Source organism: Phyllostomus discolor, chromosome 14 (assembly GCF_004126475.2).
Source record: "Phyllostomus discolor isolate MPI-MPIP mPhyDis1 chromosome 14, mPhyDis1.pri.v3, whole genome shotgun sequence".
Classification (NCBI taxonomy): domain Eukaryota; kingdom Metazoa; phylum Chordata; class Mammalia; order Chiroptera; family Phyllostomidae; genus Phyllostomus; species Phyllostomus discolor.
In genome coordinates this window covers 15,644,989-15,658,777 of record NC_040916.2, presented here as the reverse complement: position 1 = coordinate 15,658,777, position 13,789 = coordinate 15,644,989, and the positions used below count along the sequence as shown (strand labels likewise).

General features: G+C 49.6%; 2 protein-coding genes across 3 annotated transcripts in view; one reads left to right on the top strand and one right to left on the bottom strand.

Annotated features, from left to right (window-relative positions):
- RGL1 (ral guanine nucleotide dissociation stimulator like 1) overlaps positions 1-13,789 on the top strand; it is a 218,558-nt gene that overhangs the window by 6,233 nt on the left and 198,536 nt on the right. The window lies entirely within an intron of this gene.
- On the bottom strand, positions 1,347-7,363 carry APOBEC4 (apolipoprotein B mRNA editing enzyme catalytic polypeptide like 4). The gene is made up of 2 exons (XM_036015528.1): positions 6,792-7,363; positions 1,347-3,587 (listed from the first exon to the last, which is right to left on the bottom strand). Exon 2 carries the CDS (start codon positions 3,555-3,557, stop codon positions 2,454-2,456), a length of 1,104 nt encoding a protein of 367 aa, XP_035871421.1. The 5' UTR covers positions 3,558-3,587; positions 6,792-7,363; the 3' UTR covers positions 1,347-2,453.

Here is a 13,789-nt window from a genome sequence, read left to right as displayed (position 1 = left end):
TTTCTGCTTTTACACATCAGCCTTGGGAGCTCTGTTAACCCAGGTCTGCTCCTGATCAATAAGCCCGCTCCCTCTGTATTGACTAAGTAGTCGTTGAACTCACAAAGCTGAGAGTCTAACCCTGGACCATGGTAGACTGACGAAGGTGATGCTCCCATCCCCCACCCTCATCAGTTTCTTGGGATATACCTCCCTGCCTTTTTTAGATCACCGAACCCACCAGCTGCTTTCATTTATTGGCTTATATTTTCTTTACTGGAATTTCCATGCACGTGGCAACAGTGGTAGTTCTTCCAGATCACCACTTCCAGTTTGCTGAAGCGAGGTGGAGCGTTCCAACTTCTACCCTTCCCTAGATCCCTGGCTCAGTCTGACTCAACCAAGAACCCGTGTGAGGTGAGTCAGAAGACCCTGTTGTTGACTGTACGAGCTCACTCCCTGGAACTACTGCTCCGAGTGCTGATTTAAGCAGATAGAGCTCAAAGGAACCTTCAAGGTGATCTTGCATGCACCTTGCTTTTCAGATAAGGCAGCGGTACTTACCTGGGGCCATCTGCCTTTCTGCTCTCTCCTAGTCTGCTGTCTAAGCCTTGACTGCGTTGGCCTAGGGTCATGACCTGTCAGTAACACTCTTCTTCCTAGCCCCAGTGTGAACTACCCAGTACAAGAATTTAACTGCCCAAAGCACTTTTCTATAGTTCTGGCAACACCTCTCCCTTTGTTATATACCATTGGTATCCAGGGTCACATTTGAAATACAAATTCATCACACATTTCAGCCTATGTCCGATCTGGATCCTTTGTAGCCAGATTGGTTCTGTGGTCTTCTTGATGACTTTGGAGATAGGTTTCATAGCAACTAATTGCGTCTACTTTTTTTTTTTGAGGAGCCCACAAGGTAGGTGGGTCCTTCCTGCTGGGGTGTCACCACCCGTCTGGCAAGAAGCTTTAGCGCAGGCTCCCGAGCTTCCCAGATGTGCTGACACCTTATCCAAGTCACCCACCTGGATCTGCTCTTACAGTGATCGGAGATGCCCAACTGGCCACGCTGGATTCCTTTTAACTTGTATATCCCAAATCGTAGATGTGATTTTATGATTTCATAAACTTCACAAGTACCTCTTTAAATAATAATCACTGTATACCCAAAACACAATTCCAATAATTTTATAGAAGTCTCAGGTTAACAATAGACGTTTCTTTTAACATTTTTATTGACTTGTAATCAACAGAAATTTCCATTTTAAACATTTTTCTTTTAAGAAGAAAGTGAGTCAGCAAGTGTGAATGAAGCGGTGTAATGTACAGGCTCAGAGGGTTAGTCAAAGGGCACTTTCTAGGAAGTGTGTTTGGAACAAGGCTTTAAGAGAAGGTATAGATATGCCTTGGTGGGAAAAAAAGTGCTCAGAAAAAAGGAAGTAAAACAAATTACCGGTATGCACTGGGGGCCATCTCAGAAGGAAGAGCGGACGCTGACAACCACCAAAAAATGTGTCCGCGGCAGGACAGCTACGTGGCCACCTGGCTAGAATGGAGAAGAATGGCGGGGAGCAGTGACTGGTAGTTTCGAGGCGTAGATTCACAGCCTTGCCACCCGTATTTTGCCCAGATATTGTGCCAGATCCTATAGGGAAACTAAAGAAAGGAGACAGTACCGGACCCATAGGAACTTACAATGTTGCGGATGAGCCGGGGCCACAGGAAGGCAGGGGAGGAGACTTGAGAGCCAGCGAGAGTGGCTTGGGTCTCTCCGGCACGAGGCGGAAGGAGCCTCCGGAGAGTCGCACGTGCCACCCTCGCTGCCACTGCCGTCCGCTCAGGCAGGAGAGGCCTGGGCTGGGAGAGATCATGCCGAGCAGGTGGCTGCATTTCAAACATCGATTTTCGTAGCTGTATCTGCTCAATTAGCAGAAGAGCTTTTTCCCCACACGAAGCTATTTCGAACCACTTTAGAAAAAAATGGGCTGCCTAAAATCTTCTGTCCACAATGAACAGTTAGTGGAAAAGCATTGACTTGCTTTTGCAAACAGCACTCAATGCCAGTAACTTCAGGCTGTTTTCCAAGTTTACAGTAAAATTTTATGCCGAAACCCGTTTAGGAAGCCATTTAGTCCACAGGCCTTTTTAATGGAAAGATGACATGAGCAGACCTGAGTGGTGACAGTGTCTTTTTCACACCAAAATATTGGCAAGGTACTAATGGCTCCCTTTGATCCTGCCACTTTCAAAATAAAGGAAAGATATTAAGTTGCTTATGGAAACGTTTTGGATGAGGCCTAGAATAGCATAGCTTTATGACAGTTGAGATGGTAAATAATCCAGGTTTTGCCTTTGGTGTATCAGTTCATCGCCACCTTGGCTCACACCTGAGAGAGAAAGTTTCCAGATTTTTGTTGGTTATCGTGTAAGTCCTCTGGTAATTTGTTTGGTCTTATGGTGTCAGAATGTCGATGTTATTTTTTCCGTTTGCTTTTCTTTTTCTTTCCGTCTGCCTCGTTACTTGCAGACTGGTCTGTGAGTTCCGCTGTCTCCACTGACATCGCGGTGGCCGGCCTCCTGAGGTCCTTGGTTTCCCGGAATGGCACCTGGGGCATGTTCAAGTGCCTGACGACATTCCTGGGCTTGTACGGGTTGAGACCGGCATGGATGGGGGGTAGGTCTCGGAAAGGCACCAGCACAAAGACGACGGGGACCCTGAGGTCTGGTGTCAGGCTGGGCTGTGGCTGTGCACTTGTCACTGGAAGAGACTGTCCAGGAAAGATGCTGTGGAAGGTGTAGCTCTCCGCAGCCGCCTGAGCGGTCACGTTCTGGCCCTCTCCTGTCTGGGAAAGAACATCGGTGAAATAAGGTTTCACCCCTGTTATGGCGCCGATTTCATACGCATTGTGCCTGTCAGCCAGCGCTCTCCTGGTTAGAATGGGCTGGAAGACAGTGGATCCGAAAACACCGCTCACAAAGTTGTCGAGGAGAAAGTGCCAGATCCCACCACTGATTGGGCTCAGAGTGACCTTCGGCCACAGACTCGCCAGGCTCCGGAGAGCTTCACGGTTCCACGCCGAGGCCGGAAAATCAGTGTCGGTGTGATAGAGCCGAGAGAAGTAAACGCTCAGAGTGACGTCTGGATACGCGGTCAGGAAGTTGTACATTTTGCTGACACAGCAGTGGTCAGCCTCGTTGCACGGGGAGCTGCTAGAGTACAGAACGATGTGCCTGATGCCGTCGTTGTTGTAGACGGCCGCGTCCAGGTACCCATGCGTCTCAAACAGCATCGATTCTGGGTGAGTGTTGTTCGCAGTGCAACTGCTGGCGTGCCCCCTTTGCACCAGGCTCCCGCTGGAAGTTTTCAGCTCGTAGAACGTGAGGTGCTTGGTGTGAGGATGTGTTGGCCCATAAGGGAATCCAAAAATCTGATAGAACTCTGTGTAGGGAACTCGCGCTTCTTCCCCTGTCCGAATATGGTAAGGACAACTGGAGCAATCTAGAGAGAAGCTTAGCCAGTAGTAAGGTTTCACTATTGTTCCGCGATTTCCTAGGTACTCCTCAAATAACGGCTCCATGGCTCTTTCCTTTGTCTTCTAGCCGCAATCCTAAACGAGGAGGAGAAATTATATGTAAAGCCAGTGCGGGAGAAACTAAAGACAGTGCATTACTTTACTGAGTCATATTTTCCTTTAAAGCAGGTAGTGTGATAACCATGGTAACAGCTTTGAGTCTGAAAGATAATAATATATATCCATTGCTTAGAAAGCTCGGGATTCGTCTTTGTTGAGACTCCTGGGGAGGAGGAGGAGGAGGAAGAAGAAAAAGGCGTAGTACACCTTCCTCGAGTCGCGGGTCCTGAGGCCCCAGAGCGATGGGTTTGTGGTGATGTCGGGTGGGGTGGGGGGGATGGAGGGGGAGAGGGTGTGAGGGTGATGGAAAAAGGACAGTAAAACACGGTGCCAGGTGAGTATTCTCTGGGCCGTGGATGCTCATTCATCCACATCTGAGAGTTTTATTTCCAGCAGGTGGGTCTTGTGAGAGCGTTTTGGAAACTTTACTCTCCTAAAAGCAAATACAGTTCTTCAGGATGTTTCAGACAGTTTCTGGGACGTTAAAAACCAGAGAGTTGAGATCTCTACATAATTTTTTTTTCTTTTAAAAATATTCCTTCAGTCATCATTGTTCCCAAGCAACAACCTCTAGGGCATTATCATGTAGTTAAAAAATATTTTACAATACTTTTTACTATACAAGTGGCACATGTTTCCTGAAGAATTTTTAAGGATACACATAAAGGAAAAAGCCAACTCATGCCGACTTGTGTCAGTTCACACTTCCAGTGCCACGCACAGGCCTGTTCCCTCCGGTGTTTTTGCCGTGTGTGTGTTTTGCGTAACGTAAATAAAGTCGTGTTTATACTGTGCTTTTTCACTTAGTAATGTGTCGTGAGCATTTTCCCATGGCATTGAAGTTCTTCAAAAACCCCACACCAGTAAAGGCTAATTAGTGTTTTATTACCTAATGATAGCACTCAGGTTCTTGTGTCTTGTTACTGTGAATACCACTTGGATGAATGTGTCTTTAAAGAAATCGTCCACATCTCTGATTCTTGTCCTTCATGTGGACCTGAGAAGCCCCACCATTCGATCGGGCATTCTCACACCGCTTCCTGGGAAGGGGGGCCGGCTCCATCTCACCCTCCCCCACGGCGGTCCACAGCCCCCCTGGCCGCCTGGAGGACTGGAGCATCTCTGTGGGTCTGAGCTGTACCCTGTCAGTTCCCAGTGAGGCCGAACACCTGTCCGCATGCTTACTGGCCTGTAGCCCTTATTCTTCCGTGACGTGTATTTGATCCCTTACCTTTTACCTGTTTGAGGGTCTCCTTACTGATTCACAAGCACTCTCCCTGTGTCAGGAGTACCGGCTGCACGTTTGTTGCACACATCTTATCTGGGGTACGGAGCCTTTTCGTGGTGCTGGTGGCACTTTAATTGCACTAAACTTTTCATTTTTATGCCATCTGATATTTATCCTTATGATTTGTTTTTTTCACTAATGCCTGGAGAAAGGACTTTCCCCTCCAAGGGGAGTTAAGTATTCCCTATATTTTCTTCTAATACCCATGATTTCATTTTTCACATTGAACATTTTGTCTGGGTAACAAAACAGATAAAGCAGAAAATCGGAAAGAGATCAAGTGACCATTGCAGCAAAGGACATTTTTCACTCTTCAGAATCTCACTCGTAATTTCCGAGGTGTGTGTTCCAGCCTCTCATCCGGGAACGCTGCGATCAGCTACTGTCGGCCGCCTCAGCCCCGGCCACCTGGGCTGCGGCTGTGTTGGGTCTCCGGGCAGAAACCCGCACGGCTCCTTCCGTGGCCCCGCCCCGGACAGAAAGTATTTCAGGACCTCAGTCCTGCCGTAGATGGAATGTGGCTTGACTTGCGGCACCACTATCGTAATGGCTGTTATCTCTGCAGTGACTCCGGGCATCTCAAACCCATCACATTCCGGATTTCTCCTAACCTCTGTCCTGTCAGCTCAGTCCAGAGGAAGGGGGTTGGCCCCAGTCTCCTCCGAAGCGTTGTATTTTCCCGGGGCCTGTGAATTCCTGCCCTGAGGCTCCCTAGACCTCACACAGCGTTTCCTGGGGCCCTGGGCTGTTTCTGCGTAACCCTGGGCCACGGACCGAGGACCTGGGGCCTGACACCATCTCCTGCTTCATCCTGAGGGTGGGTTTCTCCCGGCACCCGCTGCCCGCTCAGTCTTCCTCACGGCACTGGGTCTCTCCGAACACCAACCCCCCGAACCCAGCCTCACTCCCTTCTGACTGCCGAGCCCTGGCGGTGGCCCACCTTTGGGTGCCACCCCTGATATTCAGGTTTGTGCTCAGATTACAGTTTCAGTGCACCCACAGAAAGTTTACAGATTGGTTTGGCCAGAATGTTATGGAAGCAGGACCGAGAGGCCCTTTTCTACCTTTTTGTCGGGGTGTTGGGCGGGGGTGGAGTTAACACTATACAGCGGTCCCAGGTTTGCCGTTTGGGGAACAGGAGCTCTGTGCTTCTTTCAAGATAAGGGCGGAATGGAGACTCCCAACCGCTCTCCCACGCACCCTTCCTTTGCCCTCTTCCTCTCCTGTGGCTGTTTTAGCCACGGATGGTGCATCATTGTTGTCTTGCAGGAGGATCTGAGGGCTAATGGCCTTCATGCACCCTGGAGGGAGCTCTGCAGTCTCATCTTGCGGGTGGCTGTTCAGTGCCAGCCAGCGGTGGCTCTCCTTACGGCCCGTGGTTTGAGCTCCCTCCTCGGATGGGGACCTGGGGAAGAGCTGCTGCCCCCTCGAACTCAGATGGAATTTGTGGTTCATTCGTCAGTTAGCCACTGGTCACGGACCGTCCTGCGCTAACTTGTGGTGTCTGTCCTTTCGTTGTCCTCTAATCGGGCAGGGACACGCCCTGGTTAGCCCAGGGCGGGGATGGCCCAGACTCCTGCGTCCCTGTCACCTAGTCCCCTTCCTTCTGCTCGGTCGGTGCCCAGGGAATGCATCTCGCCCTCAAAGAGCGGGTGTACTGGCAGTGAGAGGTGGAGACCTGCAGGACCCAGCTCTGTCCTCCTCCGGCTGGGAGCAGCCCCGGGCAGCAGCAGCCCTGGGAGAGCAATCTGCTTTCTTTTCACCCAGCGACGGTTTAGCGAGTGCCGGTACAGCACAGTGGGCACTGGAGTAACGAGAGAGTGGAGTTAGCCCTTCCCAATCTGCGCACAATCTGTTCGCAGCTAAAAACAAATGTTAGCAGTTACATTTACCGTCATCTCGTCTCCAGGCTTGGCTCCCGCTGCAGGTGCTCTCGGAGACGGTCCAGGTTCTTTTTCCCCCTCTCTAAGCTCCCCGTGCCCAGGAGCCTCAGAAGGCAGCTGTACCGCACAGAGTCACCTCCTGCTGTGGGTGCAGGGCTTCTCCATGGTTGGCGTCTGTCGGTGTGCTTGAACTTTGCTGCCCTGAGTTAGAAAGACCTTGCTGAGGTGCGGCCGCCTCTGAGAACACTGTTGAATTGGTGCCATGGTAACGCCTGCAAAATAGCCACTGCTAGGAAACGGCTCTGACACTTAGTGCTTCGTTTGCATCTCAAACCACCTGTTCCGAAGATGAAAATATGCAGGAATGCATTATCCAGTCTGGATAGAAGCGTCATATCTGACTGTTCGAGTGAACATGTTGGGTTTCTCACCCCTCTCTGGCCGTAAGAATCAAGTTCTGGGGTCACATTTCTCAGGGCCTTTGTCCTGATGTAGAATAGGTTCCAGGCTTGATGTGTGGATGAGCGTTGTTGGTTCTGTGGCCTGTGGGCGTTCCCCGGCCTCTCCAAGGGAGGTTTGCCCTTTGGGGAGCGGAAGGCCTGGGTGAGGGGAGCCCAGACTCGATCTCCCCAAAGGGAGGTGTTTTCTATTAACAGGCCACTGTCCCGGAAAGGGAGCTCTTCATTTTGCCCTCACCTGGGTGGTTCTGTGCTGGCAGTTTCCTCTAACAAGTTCCCCGGGAGACTCTTGCTATTGATACGTATGTGGTCCCCCCCCCCCCCCCCCCCCCCAGTTTAAGGCACAGTCGTGGTCCCTTCTCTGTGGCTGAAGGAAGAGCCACTTGTCCTTGTGCATTTTCCCCCCTGCCCCCTTCACTGCCCCACCATCTCCCAGGACACTGGACATGGTGATAGTCACGCCTCCCTCCCTCGGGCCACTGGAAGGAAGGAGTGAGTGGTGATCGCTGTCTCTGATTTCCTCCAGCTTCCACCAGAAGTTCTTCCACATACATACTGCTCTAAGAATCCCCCAACAGGGATAATGGAAGCATCTAGAAGGCTTCCTGCAGCAGCGTCACCCACTCTTAATGTGTCTCTCATCATGGGACTCCCCGTCCCCACACCAGCACCCGTCCTGTCCTTTCTCCCCCGCAGGGCTCCTCCTGGCTTGGCTGTGCTCCGTCGGTAGATCGGCCCTGTTCCCCTGCAGCTCCCTCCGGTCCATGCTCGCTCCGCTGCACCCAGCCCTTCCCCAGCACTCGCCCCTGACCACACTTTACTGCCCCCGCCTCTCGCTTCCACTTCCCTAGTGTCTCCCAGTTCAGTGAGCTTGCAAATGCAAAACCAAAAGTTGATCCTCCAAGGTCACCTTTTATTTGACCTTAATAAATGATACTGCCTTTAAAAATATTACTTTGAAAACAAGCCTCTGTCCACTAGTATTTTTACCAGTTGCATTTTAGGGTGATATTAGGGATACGCAACTTCAAGTAGCCGCCAGTTAGAAAAATAGCTCCATGGAGGTATAACTGACAAATACAAATTGCGTGTACTGAGGGTGTACAACCGGACCTTTTGAGATATTTACACGTTGTGAAGTGATCACAACATCAATCTCACTAACGCAGCCCTCACCTGAAAGCGTTGTCTCTTTAGGGTGTGTGTGAGAGAGACGCTCAAGCTCTAACCTTTCAGCAAATTTCAAGCGTTCAGGGAAGCACTGTGGATGTGGCCACCCGCTCCACGTCGGGTCTGCAGCACCCGTTCGTGGTGCGTGGCTGGAACTCACACCCCTGGACCAGCGTCACTGCGCTCCCCAGTGTCCCACTCCGCGCTTCCGTGAGATCGACCGTTTCAAACTCCACGTATGGATGAGATCACACAGCCTTTGTCTGTCCCTGGTTTTCTCACTCAGTTTCATGTCCTCCAAGTTCATCTACGTTGTTGCAAACGGCAGATTTCCTTTTCTAAGGCCGAATAATATTCCACCGTGTGTGTCCATACCGCTTTTCCTTTATCCGTTCATCTGCGACTGACGTTTTGGTTGTCGCCACATTTCACTGTTGTGGGTCACGGTGCACTGGACATGGAGCGCAGGTAGCTCTCTGGGGCCTGATCGCAGTTCTGCTGGGCAACCACCTGGCAGCGGGCTGGCTGGGGCCCACGGCAGGCCTCCTTTAAATAGTGGGAGGGGCCGCTGCCCTGGTTTCCATCGTGACCTCACTTGTTACAGCCCCACCAGCAGTGCACAGGGTTCCCCTGGCACGTCCTCGACGACACTTGTTACCGTCGGTCTTCTGATAACGGCCATCCTTGCAGGCATGAGGTCACATCTCACCGTGGTTTTGATTTGCATCCCCTTGATGAGCGATGTCTGAGCACCTCATTTCATACCTGCAGGCCGTGTTCATGTCTTCCTCCGAGCAGTGTTTCATCAAGTTCTTTGTCCTTTTGAATCAGATTACTTTTTTGCTATTGAGTGGTATGAATTCCTTACATGGTTTGGATATTACCCCTTACCAGGTACGTTGTTGGCAAGTTTTTCCTGTTGTCTGCAGGTTGACTGTTCGCTGTGTGGACTCAGTTTCTTCTGCTGGGCTGACATGTTTCAGTTCGATGCCGTCTCACCTGCCTGTTTCCGTTTGGATGCCTGAGCTCTCGGTGTCATGTCCAAAGAGTCATTACCGAGGCCAAGTCAAGACGCTTCCCCCCTCTGCTTCTTCTGGTAGTTTTGCGGTTTTAGCTTTGCTGTTGAAGCCTTTCATCCACTTTGATTGGTTTTTGTACAGGGTGTCAGATGAGGGTCCAATTTCCTTCTTGCCGAGCTGCAGTGTTTTAGGCCACCGTGTTTTATGTCTGTTAGGTGTAGGAAGCCTTGAAGGAAGGTCAGCTTTGCAGACCCCACGTGGTGGTGCAGAATGACTTTTCAAACGGAATCCAGTCCCAAGGGAGCGAGGGACCTCGACCCTGACTTCCGCTCACAGTTCTAACTGCTGAGGTGACGTTCCCAGGAAGGGAGGAGCTTTGAGGAAGCGTGTAGCTCCTTCCCTCTCTCCTCCTTTGTTAGCCTCTCACGTTTCGTCTTCATCTTGGCGAGTTGCGACGTACATCGCTCATGTAGAACTAGTAATATGCAGTTATAATGAAGGAGCTCCACAGAGTGCACCTGTGAATTTGTAAAGCACCTTCCCTCAGTTCAATGCACCGAAAATTGTCTCTAATCTATGTTCCGACGGCCAGTGTGGGATCTGTCCGGGATGGCTTGCGTGTTGCATATAAGGTGACTTTCTCTGTGGGTGGCAAGAAGTAAAATAATTTATATTTCATTGCTAAAAGTTTTTACTTTTATTTGAATGGACTGAGGCCAGTCAATTGTATAATTCATTGCTCTTGTAGCAGTTTGGTTTGACATTGAGTAAAAATCCCCACATTCACGTAGCAGTAACAAACTACCTAAACAAAACTGTTGCAAATGAGCTACCAAGAACTAAAAAAGGGCAGAGAATTCAGTAGGTTTCGTGGAGCTCACTAAGGAATCAGGTGGGGAAAGTGGGATAAGAAGATAAGTGTTCCGGTTGAGAGGAATGGGGAAACAACAGCAAAAAGCAGAGGGTGTTTTCTAGCTCGGGGTCATAAGCCGAATGGCCACAAGGTGGCAGCAGAGTCTTAAAAGTGAGGAACCTGGCTAGTGCATGACCCTGCAGAATTCCTCCAAGTCGCTTCCCCGCCCTTATCCTAGGGAAACAAAAACAGATGTTTCCAATCAAAGGTAACTCCGAAAACTGAAGCTGAGGGAAAGTGTAGGGTGGAGGCATAACCTTTAGTCTAAGAGGAATAGATGCTCTAAAAAAGGTTTCAAACTATCTGTGGGGAAGGACCAATTTAGTTCCCAAACCATAATACAAATAGCTTTGTAAAATTCATGAAAATGACTCTATAGAAAAGAGTGAACAAAAAGGCATAGAAAACAGGAGCCCGTTGTAAAAATAATTAGTTCAACAGATATAAACAGATAAATGTTATAAACAGATAAACGCATGTACAATTTTATAACGGCATTTCAATAAATATAAGCAGAAGAAGTTATCTGTTTTTGCAAAGCACTTCGTCTAGTTCAGCTGACTTTTTTTTCACAGTAAGATTGTCTCAATGAAGGAAGCAGTGTGCTGGTTTCCGTGCTGGCCCAGGCTGCTCTGAGAACCTTCTCCTGGACGAGATTTAAACCGAAAGCGCATTTTCTCATCTAGCTCATACACGCTCATCTCCAACTTCTATAAACATTTTTAAATACTCACCTCGATCTCTGTGCTTACCTTGCTGGCAGTGGTGGCAGGGGACGGGTGGGCGCTGGTTCGCAGACTTAGCTTGAGTGACTCTGCTGGCATGTGCTTCTGAGCCGCTTCAGTCACCACTGGGCAGTGCGTGCTGAACCAAGTCCACCGACTCCCACTTCAGTCCCTCTGGCTAGCCTGTGGCACGAATGAGGAAGGATTTAAGGAAACCGATCAACATTTACTGAGCGCCCACTCTGTGACACAAAGTTGACACCCCTCACATCCCGAAGACTCGAGTGTTATTACAATTTCCATCTCACGGTTGAGGAAGCCGAGGGTGAGCGTTTCAATACTCAAGATGGCATAGCGAGTCACGGGTAGAGCTGGGATTCGAACCCAGAGTATTCCAAATATCTTCCTCTTTTATGCCAGAATCCCTCATTTACATCCTGCTTTGAGCAAATGGAAGAGAACTGCAAATTTACGACCTACTCTTAAGATAAGTGAGACAATGATAAAATCAGGACGGAAAATGCAGGAAAAGTGTGCCGTGATAAGACGATATGTTTGCAGGGGAAAGAGCTGAAAATGTTCCTGGCAAGAGGAAAGACTTTTTAAAAATCAGCTTTCCTGAGGTACAATTTCCATATAATAAACCACACCCATTTTAAATGTGCAGTGTTTTGGGTTCTGACAAATGTATGTTCTCACGTTACCACCATCACAATAACAACATAGAACGTTTCCATAAACCCCAAAGCTGCCCGTGCCCCGCCCCTGCCCATGAGTCACCCTCCCTCACGGCTTCGGGGAAGTGCTATCTTTTCGCTGTTACCATAGATTATGTGTGTTTTTTCCAAAGTGTCACGTAAATGGAATCATAATGTATAAACTTTGGCACCTTTCACTTATTTCTTCTCAGCATAGCGTTTCTGAGACTCAGCCATGGGATTGTTTCCACCAGTAGTTTGTTCCTTTTTAATATTGAGAAATACTGCTCAATGTTGGATATAGATGTGCTATAATTTATTCATCTGCTCATATTATTTCAGTTCGGGGCCAGTATGAAGCAGCTGCTGTGAACACGCACGCACGCCCACGTCTCTGTGTGGACGCACGTTCCTGCGTCCCTGGGACAGATGCTTGAACCGGAATTGCCCGTCTGCACAGTAAATGCCTCTCACCCTCTGGGGGCTTTCGAGTGGTCCAGGACAGGTCTCCCCGAGACGTGTCGCTTGGCCACGTGAATTATTTCGAGCCGAAGACAACTGACACCCTTTGAGCTCAGAAGAAACTTTTACATCTCCATGAAAGAATTTAAATTAGGGGCCTTGCCCACAGTAAGAACTGTTACCAGAGGTAACTGTTTATGACCTACATACAGGGCAGGGCCAACGTCTAATTACCGAGCACCTGCTCTTCTTGCCACCCTGCAGATGGCCTTCCCTACCCCTAACCTCGTCGTTGGCTCCAAATGCCACGCAGACCTCACTTTACCGTTCGGCCGCCGAACTTCTGGTACATGTGGGTCTCTGACTCTGTCATGTATGTGGGGTTCCTGTACATGAGTATGGGATTATATTCGGTTATTTTCTCCTGTTAATCTAATCTGTTTTATGTAGATTCAATGATTACACCAGCCGAAAGGAAGTAGGGAGATGTTTCTTCCTCCCTGACACTGCCACGTTGTTTTCAAAAGTTATTTGTTGTTTTACGTTTCCATTGGCAACATATGGAAAAGTAGTCCCGTTGCTCACTGCCTCGTCAGCACTTCGCACCGTCAGTGAAAGGAAGTACTTAACGTATCAGTTTAGAAACACCAGTTTCGTTTAGGCCTGCCATTGGACGGGGAAGGAGCGAACGGGGGATGGGATTCTGGAGCGCTTCTGTTTCTTCATCTGCTGATGCCCCGTGAATTTTCAGGGTCACCACACTGACCAGCACACTGGGTGTTCAGCTGGTCACTGCTGTCAGCCCCTCTTGTCCCGACCTCTTGCAGATGAAGCCACTGGTGGCACTCAACTCGGTGCTGAGCTGCCTCAGTTCTGCCCCTCAGTCCGGACAGGAAATGTGGGCGCGGAGAGAAGGTGTGACGGCCTTAGATTCCCTGGAGGATAAGGCGAGCTCTGAAATCTCCGGGTAGAAAGCAGCCATTGTCTCCTGAAATATTCCTCTCCTCCATTCTCTCTGTGGGAGCGTCGATGAGGTGGACGTTGGACCGTCCCCTTCATCCTGTGGCTCTTCCTGTGACTCTGTTTCGTCTGTTGTCATTCCTGTCGCTTGTCTCTCGGGGCCCGGTCCTTCCAGGGGCTTCCTCTGGGCTAGTCACCTCGCTGTCCACCCCCTCTGCCCGCCTGTCCCTCTGCTCTTCAACCCACTTACCCAGTTATTTAAACCAGTGAATATACTTATCCTTTCTAGAAGTTTCATTTTGTGCCTGTGTTTCCCTACATTTTCATATTTTTGTTTTTTTAAAAAAATTTTAATTAAGTGGCATTGTGTAGTCTATAACAAATCATTCTACTATCTCACGTTCTTGGAGGTTTAGCTTTGCTTTCAGTTGCTGCTCCCTACTCTGGCTCAGGCGGACCGTCCCTCCAGGCGCTGTGAAATGTTGATTTTGAAGCCGCGCCTGGTGGGGACTCGGTGTGGCCAGCACTGAAGGCGTGTCTCTCTAGAGCGGAGGTCCTCCATCCTTTCCGCACCTTAGAATCTCCTGGCGACCTTTTAGAAA

Excerpts from the sequence above, each read along its gene's own strand:
- APOBEC4 (XM_036015528.1), bottom strand. The coding sequence starts at position 3,557 with ATGGAGCCGTTATTTGAGGAGTACCTAGGAAATCGCGGAACAATAGTG.